Here is a 22798-nt window from a genome sequence, read left to right as displayed (position 1 = left end):
TAATATACTGGCCATCAGTATTGACTATTGCTTACAAGAATTTCCACGATCAAAGTAAGACACACATGTAAAAAATCTTTGTTGCACTCATGCCAAAAATCTTGATTGCACTTGTGTCTTCAACCATGACTTTAGTGCAACAAGGAATACCTTTTTACACTTGCATCTTAAACAACTACTACTATAAACAAAGTGTGATATATTTTACTTTTTGTTCCAGAAACCTGGATACAATGAAAATACTAAGATAGGGAATTCAACGGGTAACTCCAGCTCCGAGATGGAAGACCCAGTGGGGGCGAGTGAGATCGTGCAGGATCACAGGAACCTGCTGTACTGGGCCAAGACCTACAACCAGTCGAACATCACCCTCCACCTACCCATAAACATGCGATTCAACGACGGCCACAGACTTTCTATAATAGTGTATAGTATTCTCATGGTGTTCTCGGCTATAGCCAATATCACAGTGTTAGTTTTGTTAGTGAAAAGACGTAGAAAGACTCCTTCGAGGATAAATACGATGTTGATGCATCTGGCGATAGCTGATTTATTGGTAAGTAATCATTGAGAACGTTTTTTTTTACGTTGCCAACACAATAATATTTATACATGCAAAGACACAGCAAATTTATGGTAAAAAGTGTCTCACACCACCAGTCCACCCCTTCTAAAATCTGAAGTACATGGTTATGTGAAAAGTGGCTGCGATGAAAGTTACTGGTCTCCAAGGGTCGTGACCTTGTATGTGTCCTTGAAGGTCATTTTCAAGGTCAACTTAGTTTTATAAACCCTTATTTTTAACCCCGGATTTGGAAAGAGCGGAAAATTCTACGTTCAGATGATGTATCATGTGTGGAGTCCATTTGACCCTACAAGGTCACGTGAAGGTCAAATTTTTTTATACTGAAACTTTTCAAATGACCCCGCAAAGTTAAGGTTTAGCGAAAAATGTGTCAGATAAGCGTGTACTTCTTCATTGCTGTACACCATTTCTGCAAAAGACTTCTTATAAATTTGTTTATTGCCAAATGTTAAGATTATCGAAACATGTCACTTCAAAGTTTATCTGACACATTTTTCGTTAAACCTTAACTTTGCAGTCATTTAGGTGGAAAGATTCAGTAAAAAAAATTGACCTTCACGTTGACCTTGCTGGGTCAAATGGACCCCACACATGGCACATCATCTGAACGTAGAATTTTCCACTCTTTCCGAATCTGGGGTTGAAAATAAGGGTTTCCAATAAGAAAAATTAAATTGACCTTGAAATGACCTTGAAAACGACCTTCAAGGTCACGACAATATGTGCCCCTTGGAGACCAGTAACTTCCATCTAAACCATTTTTCACATAACCATGTAAAAAAGTCGAGAGTCAATCGGACGTCTGAATGTCGTCATTGGAAATTTCATTAAAATCGTATGACTGAGAGCCAAGATAATTGCCAAGGGCAGCGATTTTGAGGTTGGCCTATAACCACAATTAAAAAAAAATTGAGTGTCGACGGGACATCCGGCTATCCGAAAACCGCTCTAGTAGTTATATGTGACATCCACAACAAATGTCATTGAAATCGTGTGATTGAGAGCCGAGATATGTAATTTGGCAGCTATTTTGGCGATGGCCGAAAGCACCTTTAAAAACTTATGAGAATCGACTGGACGTCCAATTGCTGTCTCTAGACGTTAAATGTGATTTCCGCAACAACTTTGAAATGTGCAAGGATCACAGTTAAGAAACAACTAATTTTATGGTATTGTCGAATAGATGCTACCAACAAAACGTTCAGACTATCATCAATGGGAGTTTTTTTTTTCACCTACATTGTTTACATTTTCTCAAATGTTGAGTAGCATTAGCATTTCATTTACAAAAACCATAAACAAACACCGTATTTGAATACTTTGAATTTTAAGAAGTTCTTGGCATTTTATAACACTTTGATCGTACAAAGGTGTAATCAAATGTTAAACTATTGCAACATAAAATGATGCTGACATGATACCTACCTTTGAACTTGGAACATGACATACTCTGACTTCGATTTTTATTATTTGTAATGACGCTATAACTTGAAAACAAATGAAAATCGCATAATATTTGAGTAGAATCCAGTCCTGGAATTTGATGCGAGTCATCCGCATAATTGTAGATGTAATTATTTTAATATAAACTCATGTCTTTGCCTTAGTGAAAATGCAGCACTTTTTAAGAGAGAACGTACTAGATTTTATTATCCGTGTTGACAGTCAAATCAATGCAAACTTCTGACACTGGCAACGAATACTTAGTGATCATATTTTTTTTATTCATCAAAAAGAAATTCTATCAATCAATATACTTAAGATAATACAGATTCGTTCCAAATAACCCGGTCAGAGTAGCTCAAAAAATAGGAGTAAGCTTACAATAATTCACATAAAGCTGAAAATTGGTATGAATGTTGGCAATACCATTATATATTAAATGTGAAGAGTCCCCATCAATCCCACATCTGCAAAAAAATTTATTCAAGGTCAAACTTTGCAAATATGGGTTTTTTCAGCCAAACGGTAAGTTTTAACATAAAAGTAGGACCTACAAAAATTGTAGATCATGCAATTATCGATAACAATTGTCCTTACACTTGTTTTCCTTACTTACCGTTTGGCTGAAAAATGCAGAAAACCCATATTTCCGAGCTTTGACCTTGAATAATTTTTTGCAAATGAGGGTTCGATAGGGACTTTTCATATTTCATTTATTATGGTATTCCCAAAATTTGTACAAATTTTCAGTTTTACGCGAACTATTATAACCTTGAATGTCTAAAAATATATGACGACTTCGACAAAATAAAGACAGTCGCCAAAGTTAAACCAGGATCTTATCCGGAATCTGTATTATTCATTATTTTGCGAAACGGGGATTTTGGTAAATTCAGTAATATCACTTAATACTCAAATAGTCTGCATGTCTCCAGATAACTTCCCTTTACAGTTTCACATGTAATATCCACAGAATTTCATTAGACCTTATGACAATTAGCTTGGCGAAGTCTCATACGTATAATTTTAGTAAAATAATATACAAGCATATAATTGATAATAATTACTTGTGTATGAAACGATAAACAATAATAATAACAGTTAGTTTGAACTAAATATTCAGGCAATTGTTGAATATATTTAGAATTTATGAATAAAATTATGTTCTCCAATTTCAAGAGCAAAGCACAAAGGTTAAGTTACTGGTTATATTGCTTTCCTCGACCGTAAAATAACAAAGCAAGGCTTCTTTATTCACAATTGTCTCTCGAGAAGACGGGCATTATTTAAGTATCAATTTTCCTAGATCGTCTCTAAACAAACTTGATACAGCGTGATGAGAGCAGCATAAAAGAAATCCCACCTTATATTTTCCTACCGATGTGCAACAATGCACTTCTCTGCTCACTCTGCACGAACAAAGAGAACAGAATTCGGTCAAATAAATTCCCAGAAGCTTCCTTCAAACAGTCTTTATTCCTGTGGGCTGTAAAATAGAATTCGAGGAGGGTAGAATAACAATTGGTTGGTAGTGGAAGTTTTGAAATTATTGTTTCATCCCAGTAAAGCGGCGTGTCTTGTTGAAGTAAATATACACACGCAGAATGAAAAGTAGAACATTTTTTTTCCTCTACATTTTTTAGGGGATGTTTTGTAAATGAAGAATGATAAATTTTGTTTCATGTTACGTTCAGTACTTGGAAACTTTGAATTGAAAAGGTTATGTCTTTCTCAAAGATATATGTTCCTTTGATGTTTAAAAATTCATTTTCTAATTGCAGATGTTATAACTCATCTCTTTCATAAAGAAGAACTTCTATTATGAAATATAAATTAACGGTATTATGCAGAACCATCAAAATATTTGGAACTTACTACTAAGATATAGAAAACAACAATTACTCCTATCAGATATTGTTTCTAATGTTTATGCATTGTTAGGATTAGAAATTGAAATACCAATCTGCATCTTTAGGAACTTAAAACTGTAAGTCACGTGACCATTGTTTTGGCAGTAAAACAATGAAAACCTAAGAAATTTTATGAAAAATTCACGGAACTGATTTTTCTCAGGAATTGAAACTCCATTTTCATTCTAACATGTCACTACATAAAACACTTTGAAGTAAAAGTTGCACTTCTAATCAATTCAAATCAGTTAAAATGAGTACCCCAGCAATTACTTCTCAGATAATTAACATAAGTTATTGTTCGGGTTGGAATATTATTATTAATGTTTCTAAATAATACATTCTTTCTAAATTTATCAATACAGCTATTATCTTGAGAAGAATGGGTAATACTGGTATATAGCATTTTATTTTATTTTAAGTGTTTTTAACTCGTAACATTATAAAAGTCAATTTTTTGTTCACTTATCAATGAATTATAAGTGTCATTTTTAATGAGTTTTACAAAAAATAGTTTAGTCGGTCGTTCATACCTATAGTAGGATCGTATACGATGCAAAGTAGAGCAAAAAATTTAAAATGAAATTCAATGGTAAATCTGAAATACCGCTGCATACGCACCGTGTTCTGGTAGTAACTGTAGTCGCCCAGGTGCATCGAGTGTACGAACTGGTCGGTTATACGTCAAATACTAACCTGGCGAGCTTTGCCGTCAATTAGAGAGCGCTTCCAAAAAACAAGTAAACAACAGTGGCGCGTACAGAGGTAAAATGTAGTACATATGTGGAATTTAGAAAACAAATTGGATTTATAATAAATTACATTTAAAATAAATAGTTTATGAGAATAAAGGAATTTTTGTAGCAACAAGGGTACCAGACCTGAGCTGATCCCCTCGTACCTTCATAATGTATAAAGAAATTATTCAATTTGTAAAACCCTTAAAAGCGTACTTCATTGGTTGCCTTGACATGCAATGATTTATTACTTTGCATCGAATATGATCCTACTACTATAGATTGTTACCGGTGCGATATCGAATTCAGATCAACGGAACTGAATTGTTAATACTTGTATTTCAATATAACATATTTAATAAAGTTTCTAATAAACGTAAACGAAACTGATCAATATTTCTGTTCCTAGACAACAAAGTAAAGTCAATTTTAGTAATTTATTTTTAATGGAAAAAGCTCGTATATATTTACAAATGAATTACTCGTTAGGTCGTTAAGTACTAGATATTTTTTATCTTGTTCTTGGATTAAAAATAGATTCATTTATACGTTCGTAATAGGAAATAGGCAACCAAGAATACATGACAATCTGAGGTGGCGGGAAATTGAAAAAATTGCGATATGGAATCGCAAAATGTGGATGGAAAATTGATAGAATCACAATTAATAATTCTGAAATACCTAGTAGCATGAGACCTGATTTTTTTTCAAGTCACGCTTTGTATTTTTTCCGTAAGTTGCGATATATTTCACGACACAGCAGACCCGTTCAGTTATAAAAGTATTAAATTGTGATACTCGAACGTGACAGGAATAGTACTCGGCATTTTAATGGCACATTGCATGACCTGGCCGGAAAAACTGATAAGTTGAACTGCAAATACTTCAATTTTTAAAATATTTTCCAATACGTATTCTGTAGGCTTTCTCATTTTAAGGGGGAAACCTCCGCAAGATGTTTATTTTTAAAATATGTCAATAGCATCTTAAATGGAAAATATTTTACTAGCAAAGTTGTTTGCGTAAGTGATATGCTATACAAAATAAAGTGAACAGCACATGAGAGAAATATAAAACTACAATAGAAGGCGATACAAACACACTCTTTCCCCATATAGGTCGTGACATGTTGCACAACAAAAAAGAAATTGGTAATTATTACATTAAAGATTGCTTTCACATTAATATTTTTTATACTAAATCGGTGTTCACTATGGAATGGACGATACTTTAAGGGTAGTATTCTAGGGCGAAAATAAGGTAATTTAAGTCAACTTACCTTAGTATAGAATTGTTTCCGTAAAAAGTTATAGGCCCGAAAAAGTACTTTTTTATTCCACCTTTTTTGATAATTAATAAATTTTTTTGGGTAATTGTACTAAAATTTTTTGCGTTAATTATACGGGGCGTTCTATTCGCCTATGCCACTATATTATTCCCGTCAGATGTTTATTAAGAATAGAGATTTTTGGAAATGATTAGTTATTTTGAAACAGCATTCGATTTGCTTTTAAAAAATGTTGCTTGTAGTTAAACGTTGTTAAAATTAATTAATTCAATGGCTGAATAAAAAAAAGACCAACTTGAAAAAATATAAAATATTTGTATGCATTGGAATATTTCCACAAAGGTTATGTTTAAGCTTAACACATAATATTTGCGTTGTAATAATATATGATTTATTTAGATGCTTTATGTCACATTTAAAAAGATTATTAAGCAATTTACTTACCTTCGGCAAAATATAGTCCAATTAAATCGCAATTTTGGTCAACTTGCCCGAATTTTGACAGTAATTTTTATAAAATAAAGGGTTTTTCAAAATAATTCAAAAGAGGTAAGAGTTAGAAAAAAAAGTTGTAGAGCATAAAATTCTACATAAAAATGGTCTACTGACTTTTGCAGAAAGAAAAATGAATAAATTTTATATATTTTTTTCAATCTACTCTAAAAAATGAAAACTATCTTTTCAGAGAAATTGATATATTTTTAAATTTTTAATAAAAAAGTTTTAACAATTTCACAAAGCGAACGTGATTTTTTGTCTTTGTCGTAAAACAAAATTTCGAAAGCAACTTTTCATTATTTTAAATAATCAATCGAATGACATAGAAAAAAATTGTTTTAGTGTTAAATTATAAAAATTAACGATTACAAAATTGAAATTGTTATAACTTTTTTACTAAAAACTAAAAAAAAATATATCTATTTCTTTGAAAAGAAAGATTGAAAAAAAATTATAAAATTCATTTTTCTGTTTGTCAATAGACCATTTTTATGTAGAATTTTATGCTCTATGCTCTATTTTTTTTCTAGCTCTTAACCCTTTTGAGTTATCTTGAAAAACCCCTATAGTTTATCTTTTTTTACCCCTGGCTGGGGGTTGAAAAGAATTACTGCGGATTGTGTTTGTAACAAGTTCGCAAAAATTAAAGAAGATTATACATAACTGAAGAATATTTATTTACGTAAATTCTCATATTAATATTGCATCAATTATACTTACCCCCAAAAACCCGAACGCTCCTGATAACTTTTCAAGATCCTCTCAAAAACATTTCAGATAAAAATTGTAGAACATTAGGAAGCCAATATTCTAGTGACCTTATTTCAAGGTCATACCAAGGTCAACTTTAATGGAACACTATCTATGTTTTGTATCCCAATGCGGGATCAGGAAATGTTTCCTGTCCCTGTATGTCCTTGTAGATTATATGAAGGTCAGACTAATTTTTCTCTGAAAGTTTCCAGCAAAATTTGTAGGATACTAATAATTTTAGTTGAATATCAAACTGTATTACTTTACATCTATCATTTCTTGTTAAAAGTGAGTTTAATTATGTTTACCTTCCAATGACCTACAAGGACAATCTAGAAACATTCTTTGATTGCAGATTCTGATATAAACTTTCACCCTGCATAGGTTGCAAGCATAAAAAGCGTATTCCATTTCATACTAAGTTGACCTTAGTTTGACCTTGCAACTTGTGATGAAGGTCAAATCCAAGACCACCGTTTTGTCATTCAAAATACTGAAAATTTGGCTTGAAACATTTTTGTCGAGTTATTCAGAGAAAAATGAGGTTGACCTTCAAATGATCTACAAGGGCTTATAGAAAAGCTTTCTGTCCCCGCATTGAGGCGTAAAATTTGGTGCTCGATCGATTGCTAACATAAAAAATATACTGTTCCACTTATTATTTTCAACTTGACCTTGGTCTGACCTTGAAACTTAATGCCAAGGTCAAATCCAAGGTCATTTACTCGATTCGTAATTTCCTACAACTTTTACTGATGCTTTTGTTGATAGTACTCAATCTTGAAACGTTTAGAGAGTTTCGTATTTAAATTCTGCTTATAAATTAGAGAATTTTCATTAACATGGAAAAATTGTTCTCAAATAAAACTGCCTTCCCCCATATGCACTTTAAAAGTATGTAGAGGGATTTAGCGCGTAATTATTCGAAATCTTTCCATTCGCCAAAGCAAAACAGTGAGTGTATGTCAGAGAACTGTCGTTTGGTATGTCTTATTCTTATCCTTTCTCAAAAAAATTATCTTCTTTTCTTAATATAATAATATGTAATAATTTTATGTTCTCCAATTTCAGGTTACATTCCTGATGATGCCCCTCGAGATCGCGTGGTCAGCCACAGTGCAATGGCGAGCGGGGGACCCCATGTGTAGGATAATGTCTTTTTTCAGGACCTTTGGACTGTATTTATCCAGCTTCATCCTAGTGTGCATTAGCATTGATAGGTAAGTTATAAAACCATTAAAATGTCCCAGAGAAAGACAGATGCGTCATAATGTAGATAGTTTTTAAAGTGCAGGAAATGGATGAAAGCCAGACAGAATCAATCGTTGGCTAAAACGACGCCTGCAATCGTGAGCGGCGTTTTGCAGTTTAAATCGGAGTGGAAAATAATAGAAACGCAATAAATTTTACAAAACTTTATTATACGACACGCTATTCGATACCTGGAATATTAAAATAAAAATATCTACATTGAAACACAGTCCGTTATAAGGTGCGAACTTTGGATGTGTTCATATTTTTTGGATGTCGCTCTAGAAAATGCCTCTGATCACTTTTTAGCTCGGAAATGAGGGGAGAGCTCTTTACAGAGACATAAGAGCTCAGTAACGTAACTTTACCGAGCTTTTATAGTCCAACCAAATTACACTTGGAGAAAAAAAAAATGTTACCTGGACTTTTATAAGTGGAAATGGTAAAAGGGCTTATAATAAACCTAAAAAAAATAAATGCGTGAGCAGGAGCGGCGGAGGGTTGATTTGGGGGGTTGAAAAGTTATGAAAATCTGTATCATTGGGATTTCTGGCGAAAGTTGACGTCAAACAAAAAAATATCCAATACAAAAGTTGTAAATCATACAAAAATCTATAACTTTTGTAGAGGTCACTTTGTAACATAACCTCAAAATTTCCGAGAAAAATGCAAAAAACAGTTTTTTTCTGATTTTTCGTTTTTTATTTCTCATTTCCGCAAAAATAATTTAATTTTGAGGAAACTCGGTGAAAGTATACCTTTCTCTGTCTTAAATAACCTCAAATTTGTTTGGGTAAAAAAATCAAGAAGTTTCTGAGATATTCATTTTTTTCGGCCTGAAACACTTTTTTTTCAAAGAAAAATTCTACTTAAAAAAATCATCGTAGAGAGTTCTGCCGGTAATAATTTTTTTCGTTTTAACATATACTTTTTGGTGAAATAAAAAAGCTGTAATAACAGTTCAAAAACATACTCAAAAATGCAAAGAAAATAAAGAACGACTTGCAACAATAAATTTTTCAGTTATTGTTGATAATTTGTTTAAATTAAAAAACATTCAAAAACAGATAACACCATTTAATTGTACGGAAAAAAAAATAAAGAAAAAACTGTGTCTCATTGTTTGACCCAAAACTTTATTTTTGTACATTATTGCTATAATCATCTAAGTCGAATTACAAATGCTCAAATAATAAATTATCTCTGGACGATTTGAGATTTCAGCAATACAAAGTACTAACTGCAGTCTTCTGTTGACGCAAGTGCATATTAACATTGCCACTTTTTTCTCTCTATCCAATGGCAGCAACATTTTTGCAATCCGACGTTTCGTCTTCGAGGGACCATCATCAGATTAATTTTTTTAAACATGTCGCTGCTATTTTTATGACAAAATCTAGTCATTTTTAATACTGTATTAGATGACATTACTACTGTAATCGCTTAAAAAGCCATCATTAAATATTTTTCCTGAGTACGGCGCTGAACGCTTTCAAAATAGCTGTATCTATTGGAGGCGAGAGAGAGGAGAGAATAAAAGTCAATACAGCACAAAATATCCAATATATTTTTTAATCCATAATTTAAAAAGTTGTACCTAACAAAAAAATAATACGAATTTATGAAATATTTTATTATTTCTAATTAGTATTGTTAATAGAGGTAAAAAATTGTTGGATATTTTGTGCAGTATTGACTATTAATAAGCGTTCAGAGCCGTACTCAGGAAAAATTTTAAATTATAGCTAAACCAAGCTGAAAATTTTTTAAGCAATTACAATAGTAACATCCTCTAATTCAGAATTAAAAATGACTTTAGATTTTGTCATAAAAATAGCAGCGACGTATTTAAAAAAATTAACTCAATGATGGCCCCTCGAAGACGAAACGTCGAATTGCAAAAATGTTGACTCCATTGTATAGAGCGAAAAAAGTGGCATTGTAAATATGTAATTTATTTTAAAATTCGTTTTCAAATAAAGCTAGAAAAAATTAAACAATTTTGCAAAATTTCGCGATTTTCCGGATATCTCCGGAACTACCCGGAATTTTAAAACTTTCTTAACAGCATGTTGTTAGGTATTAAAAAAACACAACTTTTTTCTAATCTGAGCCACCCCGTATACCGTTTCCTAGCTCCTAATGTCTATCTATGAATTCATCAAAAAAATAAGTACACTAATCGATCCTACGGAAAAATAGTTTTATTTATTTTATTTATTCACTATTCGACTGTTTATAGCAAATACTGTACAAAAATAGTTTTGGGTGAAACAATGAGACAGTTTTTTTTTGTATTTTTTCCGTACAATTGAATGGTGTAATAAGTTTTTGATTTTTTTTTAAATTTAAACAAATTATCAACAATTACTGAAAAATTAATTGCTACAAATCATATTTTACTTTTTTGCATTGTTGGGCATGTTTTTGAACTGTGATTACAAATTTTTTTATTTCACCAAAAAGTATATGTCAAAACGTAAAAAGTGATTACCGGCAGAACTCTGTACGATGATTTTTTTAAGTAGAATTTATCTTTGAAAAAAAGTGTTTCAGGCCGAAAAAATTGAATATCTCAGAAACTTCTTGATTTTTTTTATCTAACAAAAATTGAGGTTATTTAAGACAGAGTATACGTATAAGTATACTTTCACCAAATTTCGTCAAAATTAAATTATTTTTGCAGAAATGAGAAATAAAAAACGAAAAATAAGAAAAAAAACTGTTTTTCTCATTTTTCTCGGAAATTTTGAGGTTATGTTAAAAAGTGACCGCTGTCAAAGTTGTAGACTTTTGCATGATCTACAACTTTTTTTTTTAGGTTTATTATAAGCCCTTTTACCATTTCCACTCATAAAAGTCCAGGTAACATTTTTTTTTTCTCCAAGTGTAATTTAGTTGGACTATATGTAATGTTCGCCATACTCTCCAATGAGGAACATTCGTACGTGCTGAAATTCTCCTGGTACTTAAAGTCTGGACTGTCTTTAATTATCTGCAAAATGTGTTCTTGCCCAATTAAATTTTGCTACTCAGGATGTTCATAGTTAGTTGACATTGTTGGAAATGAACCATGTGTTCGCAGATGTTGAAACACAGAATCAAATGTTTGACGATTTGTCACTGTTCTGTTTGGAAATCGTCGTTGATACTTTCTAAGGGCAGCTCACGATTTTTCATCACAAAATCCATAAATTTAATGGAATCTAGTCGACATAGGTACTCTTCGTTTGAAAACAGCACACGCGAGTTACAGAAAAGGTATTACTAGAAACACGTTCACACAGTTTACTACATAAACTGACGTTAATAAATTTTGATATGTCAACTATCACCAGTTTTGTCAACTAAGTAATATGTTATGTTAATATAGCTAGCGAGATTGATGCATTGATACATTATTTCTAAAGTTTAAAGGTCGGTAGCCATGGAGAATTGAACCCATAACTTTTTTATTCAGAATGACCTCAGCCTTTAAGTTTGTTCAGTACGTCATCCAACACCCTGTATATTGGCTTAGACAATTTTTATGTGTGAATAAGAATNGGGTCCCTGTGCCCTTAGGAAGCATTTCCGGACCCATGTTCATATGAACTTTTTTACTTAGTTTTGATCATAGAATCGGCCTGTTCAGGGTTGGCAGCTAATTATGAGACACCCTGTATATTAAACAAGTTTAGTAAAACTGCTTTTCTTACAAGATTTGTTTATACTATTTCTTCGCATTTTCTGTCAGTTAGTAGTTAATAATTATAACCAAATAGTGATAGATATAAAAGCATTGTAAAGATGGAATTTAAAAAAAATTCATAGTAGATTCTTGTGTAGGATTTCCGTAACCTAGAAACCGAAAAATTACGAACGTTTCGAAACATCAACTTAAGAAAATCAAATATCCCGAGCGTCAGAACAAATCTGATCACGTGGGACCATTGCTAGCTATGATTGCCACATTAATGCGTCTGTTTTCTTTCATATTTTTCTTCAACAAAAGCGGCAAATAAGTTAACTCGAGACAACTTTCTCACATCTAAGAACTGCGGAACTCCTATCCTGGGAAGGTAGATAAGAGGTACCTAACCATTATCTTCATAAAAGCTCCACATTTATCAAAATATTCCTCACACAATGTACTCTAGTTAACAGTTATTTGCTCGAAGATCCAACCGTTGATTAAAGACCAAAGAAATCGCCCGTTTTGTTCATTTGTTCGCCGTTCCTCAGTTACACCGGCTTTGTCCCGCTCTATGTGAATCTCGTCTCAAGAAACACTGGCAGTGATAGTCAGCTTTCACGTGTTCAGCCAGGGCCCTTTCAAGCGGGAGATTGAGCCCGGATTTAGAAGGGGAATGGGAGCGAGATAAGTGAAAGAAGGCTTTGTTGCTGAATTTGATGGTTTAATCAAACAAATCGTGTAAACTAGGAAAGAAAGGTGGTAAATTTGTACTGGCTGCGGGACAAAATTGTCAAACGGAAAGGCTGGCAGTCTGAATAAGACATTTGACCCTGAAATAAATTTCTGAATGATGTGTAAAGTAATATTCTAAGGACTAATGCAAACATAAAGATTTAAGATATGAAAAATTGATTAAAAGTAATTGTGTCAGAAAACATATACATATTTTGTTATCAGCTGTTACATTTTTTACTCTATTTTAAACGTATTAATCCAAACAAATTTAAAAAAATAATAATTTTTAGAAGATCCTACCAATGAAGTCAGTCAATGTTCTTCGATACCAGAAATTAGGAGTTAGGCTAATTGGGAGTGTGTGGTTAGATATCTTCTGCATACCTACATTTCTGGTGTCGAAGAACATTGTCTTTATTTCATAAAGTTTTTTGGAAATGAACATTCTTCAATTTGTTTGAGTTAGCGTAATAGCTAGTGTGGTAGTGTGTAGTGGGACAAAAAAAAGTAATTATGATGCTACAAATTATAAAAATACTCTGACAATATTACTGCTATTAATAGTTACTTAATCTAAATACAGATACATACATACTTAATACATTAATTACGAAATAATTAGGTATACAAAAAAAAAAATACAAAGATAATCCACATATCATCAAAAGATACGTTCCTGATTTAGTATTTGTAAAGCAACAGCCAATATACGTTCAAAATTATCAAAATGAATGTCACTCAAGTGGCATAATTTATTAAAGTTACAACACATTACAATAAAGGTGATTTTAAAGTAAGATTCGTTCTAGGAATGGTAAGAGAAAAGGTTTTCGTATGTCTTGAGTGTTCTCTGGGTATATTAAACTGAATTTGAGACATAAAAACAGAGCAATCAATACTGTTATGTAATATTTTGTATAAAAATGACAGTGAAGAACATTTTCTTCTTACGTCCAAACTGGTAATATCAAACCTTGTCAGCAACGTATTGTATTGAGTATCAAATTCTGGATAATTTCCAACTTCTTTAAAATACAAAAATTTTAAAAACTTTCTCTGAATTCTTTCAATACTGATTGTATAACACTTATAATATGGATTCCAAATGATGCAACCATATTCTAATTTAGACCTGACAAACGAATAATATAATGTTTTTAAAGTTTCTACAGTTTCTTAATATGAAGCCATACGATTTTGCTGCCTCATTTATTTTAGTGAATATGTATTCTCGAAAAGATTTACTATAATCAAAAAGTACACCAAGGTCCTTAATGGTTTCATAGCGAGAAAGTGCAATGTCAGTAATAAAATATTCAAAAATAATGGGTAGTCTCTTCTTGGTATAAGAAACAATTTATTATTTGAACACCAAGTTTGCAAATTGGTTAAAGACTTCTGTAATTTTAAGCAATCACCTATGGAATAAATCGATGTAAAGATTTTCATATCATCAGCAAATAATAGCTTATTGCAGTCAACTACTTGACAAATGTCGTTAATAAAAATTAGAAATAATAAAGGCCCTAGGTTTGAGCCCTGAGGGACTCCTGAAGTTGCAAAATAATTCGGTGACACAAACCCATTATATGAAACAAATTGGACTCTATTATTTAAGTATGATTTAAATAGTGATAACGCGTTGCTATTGAAGCCAAATTCGACAAGTTTCTTTAAAAGGATTTGGTGATCAAGTCTGTCAAATGCCTTTGCAAAATCTGTATAAATAGTGTCCAGATAAAGGCGGTCACTTTATCTAAAGTATCAGATACAAATTGAGTAAATACTATCAAATTTGTAACAGTGGACCTGTTCATCATAAAACCGTGCTGTTCCACCACTAACTGACCTCTAATAACTTTGTATAAGGTTATACATTATAATTTCAAAAATTTTAGAAAAGTTGGAAATGATAGATATAGGACGATAATTTTCAATATTCACTTTGTTGCCATTCTTAAAAATTGGACACACCTTTGCTTGTTTCCAATCAAGTGGAAATATATTTGTTTTCAAACATAAGTTAAATAATATTTTTAAAGTAACAACGTACACAGATATACAATCTTTTATAATGAATGAGGGTAATTTATCTGGCCCAGATGTCATCTTATTTTTTAATTTTTTGGAAGCCAATAAAATTTCAGATTCAGATATAGGTTCAAAATTAATGTTGAGTTCAGAAGTAGATGGAATAAAAACATTTTCAAAAAATTTTGCAAAAGCATGCACAAATACACGATGCAGTCTGCACATGTTCAAGGGAAACAAAATTAAATATATGGTATATAATTAACACAAATACAATTTACAAGCAAATAAACGGATAGGAATTAATTACGCAACATCCGCACGATAACAAAGACAACAGTATACTAACGTGATATGAACGTGAAAAGCATTCTGAGACAGCGGCTCAAGCATGTCTAGGTTGACTCCCTTGGCATGCCATTGAATTGCGGCTCTCTTTTTAATTTATAGTTTCAGTTTTATTATCTAGGTACTATTTTCAAATACTCACAGCAACTAAGAAGAAATATGAACATAACAACATTAGATTTAGATTTTGTTTGATATATTTTCCCTAGTTTGTGGAATTCTACAAGAATCTTATACATGTTTGAGTAGTACACAGTTCGTGTGAGATCTTGAATACATCTAACGACTTCTGCTTTTTCTATTTCTTCTTTTTTTTTGAGGTAACTTTGATGGATTTTAATCCACTGTAGAATTCCATCGACGTACACCAACAAAAGAGCTGGTGAAATAATTGTCATACTTTTTGCTACTCATTGCAAGTACACCGTTAAAAGAAAATTGTATTTACACTTGTGAAAGGAACAGTTTGGTGCAGAGTGCAAATAGTAGAGGTGAAAGAAAAACTTCTATTATTTCAATTTCTGTTCCAAAATTGTTAATTTCTCATTAGCAGACATATGCCCAGGACCCCAATTTCTGTCGAGCAGTTTACATAACGAGGTAGATCAATAGAAACCAAGCAAAACACCAGGGAATAAGGAAAGGGTACAATAATTTATCCCACACCGTATTTTAATCGCGCCTCAACCGAAATATCAAACGCACGCGATGTGCTTCTGTCCCCAGAAATAAGCAGCAGTCCACGGTCCACACAAAAGCATTTAGCGGGACTGAATCCCCTTCGGCGTCGGTTCCAGAGATGGGAACATAAATATTTAAAATATGCGCTCTAGATTTCGGCAATACATCTCCCAAAAAAATATAAATAGGAGAGCGTCGAAGGTTTCGACGTCGGTCTGAAGTGTTTGCTGATATATTCCAGGGGTGTTCTACAATGCCCAGACAAGCGACAAAATGTTAATGCAAAAACAGATGAGTTTTCCCCCCGAGACTTTGTTTTCGATTCTGAGCACGGCAGCTGATCAAGGCGTCGACGAGTCAAAGTAATATTTTAATTGACTTAGGGAGGTGTTAACTTGTTGCTTGGCGCTACCGCTAGCGATTTTAGAGTACATCAAAGGGCCCTGTAAATTGAGTCATCACTTTTACCAAAGTTTTTCATTGAAGAGCTATATTTTATGTTAATTTAACAGTAAATAGAAAATTGCTCAAGAAATGAAAAGTTACATAGTACCGATGTGTGCTTTCACCCTGGGGGTGAATGCCACCCCTTCTTGGGGGTGACAATGAAGGCACCCATTTTAATCGCAAAAATCAATAGAGGGATGAATTCTAAGCAAAAAATGACCTATAACGTTTTTTTCATTGCGTTATTTGCGATTGAAAATGATTTTTCATCTAAAAACTGCATGTTTTCAACCATTTTTGATAAATAACTCGAAAACCTTGCGTTTTATCGAAAAACTCATACACATAAAAAATAAAGCTTTTGAAATAACGAATCAATTCATTGTTTGTTGATTACCCTAGATGTAATAATAACCGAGTTATCACTCTTTAAATATGATTGTTTATTTTTCGGAAAGTAAAATCGAACCTTTTACCGTAAAATAATGGCGAAAGAACTAATTTTTAGAAGAAAATGAATATAACCTTTTTTAAAGTGCTTGGAAAGACTTTTAAAATCCTTTTTGAAATATTATTTTCGTAGCTCAAAAACTCGCGGAGTTATGATGAAAATAAAATGGNAGTCCGTTTACACCCACTAAAAAAGCATTTCCCTATTCCCTACCAAGTGCAAAAGACAGAGTAACTCAACGTTCAGTGTAACTCAGTCTACATATACACGATTATAGATTCTACCGATGTGCATGGCGAGCGGCACAAAGATAAATAATATTGAAATACGCATTATGGTAATAGTGTTTTTATATTATGTATTAGTCTCTTTATAATTTCGGCCGCCGAGTATGCCCCACCCAGGCGTTTGCTTTTTTTGCGCTTTCTTCTACCGACCGTTAATATTACATTTTCATTATTATACAACACTCATGTAACAGGTGACGTCGAAGTTGATAAGATAAGTACGGTTTTGCACAAAGGACTTTTTTTATAATATATTTGCTTTCTTTCAATTTTTCTGTAGAGCAAAAATTAACTGAGATATTACGTTTTTTAGTTTGCATTTGCGTGTAAGAACCACCTTCTTTGAGCCCTTAAAACCTAAAAATCTCGAAAACGAAGAGTTCATGACTCTTCAACTATAAAGGTTGATTTATAGCTCTTGCAATTCCCTACAAATTGCTTTTTGGACCGATGAAAAATATTAAAAATTAAAAAAGATATCCTAAAAAAACGAATTGTATTATTCAGTGAAAATTGGATCGTGTAAATATTTACATGTGTTCTGAAGTTAGACTTTATTGCAATGCGACATGCGGAACATGTTCTGGGCACAGTTGCCAAAATTGCCCTCCAATCACGGACCAAACAGAGGAAATCGACAGTGATGATAGTTCTTTAGATGATATGTAAATTTTTGATAATAAAGGATAATTGTATAAGACACAAATAATTTTTATTTTCCTTTTCACTAATTACATAATTTAAGTTTCGAGTTTCAAGTAATCTCGTTGAATTTAGTAATGTATCGGTTGAGAGTTTTGCAGGTAAATATTCTTCAATTTGTCATTAAGGGTTGTTTTTAAAGGTTGAAACGTTGCAATGAATCATCAGTAATAATATAAACAGTGATGAGTCTTTCATTCATTATAAATGCTATGAAGATGCGAAAAAAATGTTTTGCTTTATTTTCTGCGATAAGGGTGGTTTTTAAGGGTTGAAACGCAGCAATAAATCATGTATTTTTTCATAAACAGTAAAAAATATTCAACTCTTCATTATTGCTCCGTCAAAACATTTCAGAGCCGCGAAAACTAATTTTTGTTTTTTTCCTCACAAAAAGTGGATTTTAAGGGTTGAAATGTTGCTACAAATCAAAAATTATTATTCAAAACATAAAAGAGCGCTGTTGACGGTCATTGTGTATTATTTGCAGACGATACTACGATCTTATCAAGTAGTGACACATATTTTAATGTTTCCCTATTTGATAAAGCTAAAGATTGGTTTTCAGCAAAAAAACTAATGTTAAATGAGTCTAAAACTCAACACATGAAGTTCACATCCAATAGACGAACTATTAGCTCTACGCCAGTGAATCTACTAGGTTTAATGTTGGACGATCACCTAAATTGGAAAGCTCATATTGATACGTTTTGCTCAAAATTTTCTTCTCAAATATTCATATTACAACTTAAAAATTGCTTGCCTCATAGTATTCTGAGATCTGTTTATTTCTCTCTAATAAATAGCCACTTGACTTACAGGATTTTATTTTGGGGGAATTCAACGTCGTTTAAGAGAGTCTTCTGCTTGCAAAAATCGGCTATACGCATTATCAGTAATTCTTCACCAAGTACTTGTTGTCAGCCATTATTTAAAAAACTAAGAATTCTTCCATTACCCTGTTTGTATATACTAGAGTTATTACTCAACATTCACCGTAACATAAAGGAGCTTAGACACAATTATGATAATCATAATTATAATACAAGGCATGCATGATCTGATTGTACTGAAATCCAGGATTGACATAGCTAAAACAAAAACAGTTTGGACTTTACTTTATAATATTTTAGTAAGTATGAATGAATGAATGAATTAATTTTAAACTTTTCAAAACATTTACCAAGCGTTACTTAACTGAAAATTGTTTTTATAGCGTTCAAGAGTATATCAATAAATTCTCATTTAAATAAATTTTACATATTCACTTACTGTCATGTCACTTACTGTTACATGTACTTTTTGAATAGAAAATTGTCAATAAACAATACATTCTATTGACATAACACTTAAATCTATGATTTTTACGTTTTTTGCCGGAAAGGGTAGTTTTCACCGCCTAAAAACAATAAGCACACATTATGGATATGTAACTTTTGTAAAGGAGGGTGAAATGAACTTACTCACCAATTTTCATGAAAATTGGTGTGTGTGTCAAGAATTCGGAGGTAATACCCTATTTTTACCGTTGTATACTGGACTATATTTACAGATCTACAAATTTTAGTGAAAGAAGCGTTATCTGTTTTATTTAAGTCGGTTTACCTGCAACAAAAAAAATTTTGGAGTTTTGTAAATGGTAAAAATTGGACCTAAACTCTAACCAATATGTTTGAATAGGGCAAAGTCCAACATATTTAGTAATATCGGTGTAAAACATATGCGGGGATGATTTTCTGTTCTGAAGGGGTCAAGAACAGTAGTATTACCCTTTCCACACCACTCATGAAGTATTGCTTATGGTGCATTACCATTTTTTTATAGTGGGTAGTTCGCCAGTAGCCCTATTTTCCACATTAAATTAACAATTCTCCAGTAAACAACATGAAAATTAACATTAACAAAATGAAAAGTTTTTCAAGTAATAATACAAATAATCATGAAAAAAACGTAACAATTCCACATTAAAAAAAATGCAGATATAATAATATGACAATAAAAAATGTATTGAAGTCCTTTTTAAAGACAAACAATAATTTGGATTTTTTTTTTCGTTGATTTTCTTATCAACTTGCATCATCAAAAAACTGCTGACGCTATAGAAATGTAAACTCCAGATTCGAAAACTAGGAACTTGAAGATTCTATTTCCTTTTTTTATTATTTCTAGCACCATTTCTCTTTAGTTTAATTTTTTAATATCCCTTAATTTTTGTGACTAGTGTAGTTTTGGGTTAATTAATACTTTTGATAAAATTACTAATTTATTGTCGAATCAAAGCTGAAATAATTACGTTATTTCAAAAATAATTTATTTGCTAACAGAAACGAAATAACATAATAGATGGTTATCTTATAAGAACTGTTCAATATTCAATTAAATTGCTTAGTTTTCACGGTTGTTTGCCCCATCATATGCAATAGCAGTTGCGAGTGAATTGAATTATAACAAGCTTTCAGCTGTATCGATTAATATTAAATGGAGACCCTTTGATTTGCATTAATTTGTCAATATTTGAACCAATTACTGCTGAATTAATTAACGTTTCCGACAAAATTTATTCACGCATCCATTTTCATGATAAATACCCGTACAAAGCGAAAAAAGTCATCATCATCCGTAAATTCTTTTATATGAAATTTCCGGGGTTCACACGTATCACTCGTTGTGCCTGGCTATCCAGGATATGCTATAAACTTGATTTACAACGTACTTGATAAATTAAGGATTTAGAAATATGCACGATCACTCTGACGGCATCAATTTCGCTCCAGACTAGAACAGGAAGGGGAAGTTCCGTTTGTAAAAAAGACTCAAAAAAGGGTAATATTTTCGCCAGGTTTGAAGAGCGATATTAACAAGAAAGGGATTTTTTTTATATAAGGACGCAAAATGTCGAGATCGATTAGGGAAAGTTATAAAAAAGTATGCGTGGAAAAGAAAATTTATCAAATATTATCATTATGTCTCGAAAAATACAAAAAGAGGAGGAATATATCAAAATATGCTAAAAATTAATTCATTCATTAAGAATGTGTTCCATCTGGAACACATGATGCACTATCGAGAACATTTTTAAGGCAGAATGAATTTAACTACATAAGAAATAATTAAAAACGTTTTAACTGTAGTAGGATCATATTCGATGCAAAGTAATAAATCATTGCACGTCAAGGGATCCAGTGCAATACGGTTTTAAGGGGTTTAGAAATTGAATAATTTCTTTATGCATTATGAAAGGATGTAACGTACATTATAGGCTATGGCAATCTTTTCTTCCGATCAGTTCACCAAATACTTTAATCGAAATCTAAAATATTGTCTCTAAAACAGATCTGTGTAGAAACCATTGTGGCAGCTTAGTAGTTTATGACTTTAATACAATGGTATTTAAATTTAAAGAGAAATCAAAATTACTCAATAATAGTTAAATTTAAATCATATTAGAGAAAAAGTAAACTCTAAATTGGTTTTATATACTGAGAATAGAGTCAAAAGTCACTCAATTGATGGTTAGCAGTAACTCAGACTTGAGTAATACTCAGTTGTACAAATACTAATAAAGTGAAAATTTCACTCAATCTGGCGTGTACAGATTATTGAGTAAAATTGAGAGAAATTTAAGTGAGATTTTTTTTCAGTGTACCTCTAACCACAGACAAAATAGCTATCGCCATAAGCTATATTGTCTGTGCTCTAACTTACGATTCTATTCATTATTCAGTGGTAACGGATTAAAAATAAATGGAAAATGTGTTCTGAAACAGCGTGACCTTTATTTTGTAATTAAACGAGCTTTAGAAAGATTATAACAAAACTTCTTATCATCTGCAATCGCGTTAAAATACTTTTTAATGACTTCCACCACAATATTCCCTAAAATGAACAAGAAGCAGCCTGTAATTCGTAGAAATTGTAATTTATGAAGTTAATTATTTTTATGGAAATTATTTATCCTTTCTCAGGATTTTTATCGAGTATATTGGCCCGTATTGGCAAGAAAATTAAAGTTACGACATATTTTATTCTGGTTATTGGCTGGCCTTAATATGTCTGGAGAAATGAAAATAGGGGGTTTTCGTCTGAGGCAAGAAAATTAATTTGTTCCGTTTTTCAGACTATTCTATGCGAAATATAAGCAATATTTTTTGTGTGCAGTATCTGCTGACTGATTTTCTTTCAATTCCCTGTCTGCTAAGTTCTAAAATTCTTATTTAATAGAGATCAGATCAAGACAAAAACATACTGTCATTTTTTTCCTACAATATCATATTAGAACATATTTATTTTTAGCTCGTGTGTAACTATAAAATAACATGCCAATGCAATCGTTTCTGTGCAATTCTATAATAGAGTGTAAATACGTAAATATATTCCAAGGGGTGGCTTTTTAGACAATTTTTGAAAAATTAGAACTACGCCTTAAAGACTTAATTATCTAGATTTCTAATTTCATGTATTAGAAATTAAAAAAGAATTATAACATTTAAGTAAATACCCTTTTTATTTAATGGGGTATTTCCCCCACCCTCAAGAGATAAATAAAATAATAATAATAAATTAAGTTTGCCTAACCAGAAACATCACACAGTGAGAAAGAAGATAAGAGTTCTTCAGTATTACTTATACAGGGATGGCCAGAAGTACGGAATAAAATTCATATCTCTTGAATGAGTTAATTTTTTTAAAACGCCGAAACACGTTAACTGATTTTGATTTATTTCCATCTTTCGGTTATATAATAATTAATTTTTCTTCAACCCCCTAACCCCCCGCTACTTTTTTTTCAAATGGAAACAGAAGGCATGAGGGGCTCGTTGAAAAGCTTATAGAAAACTGAATCCAGCCATACCAAATAAACAAGTTTTATTTTTTCAATAGCAAGGTTTTTAGGGTTGTATAAAACACCTACTTAACAAGTAAAATAAAATTTAATTATCTTCAGTGTTATCCTCCATGAATTTGCACAGAATA

The 22798-nt window shown here is 31.8% G+C and overlaps 1 protein-coding gene across 1 annotated transcript in view; it reads left to right on the top strand.

The window, feature by feature from the left end:
• LOC108907133 (gonadotropin-releasing hormone II receptor) overlaps positions 1–22798 on the top strand; it is a 234549-nt gene that overhangs the window by 130432 nt on the left and 81319 nt on the right. The window contains exons 3-4 of the mRNA XM_023454419.1: positions 221–556; positions 8287–8435. Coding sequence (XP_023310187.1) covers positions 281–556; positions 8287–8435 — 425 coding nt within the window. The 5' untranslated portion in view covers positions 221–280. The remainder of the gene's footprint in view (positions 1–220; positions 557–8286; positions 8436–22798) is intronic.

The sequence above is a fragment of the Anoplophora glabripennis genome, unplaced genomic scaffold (assembly GCF_000390285.2).
Source record: "Anoplophora glabripennis isolate ALB-LARVAE unplaced genomic scaffold, Agla_2.0 scaffold310, whole genome shotgun sequence".
Taxonomy (NCBI): Eukaryota; Metazoa; Arthropoda; class Insecta; order Coleoptera; family Cerambycidae; genus Anoplophora; species Anoplophora glabripennis.
Note: the sequence above shows the minus strand (reverse complement) of the source record. Positions and strands in the feature narration are given on the sequence as shown.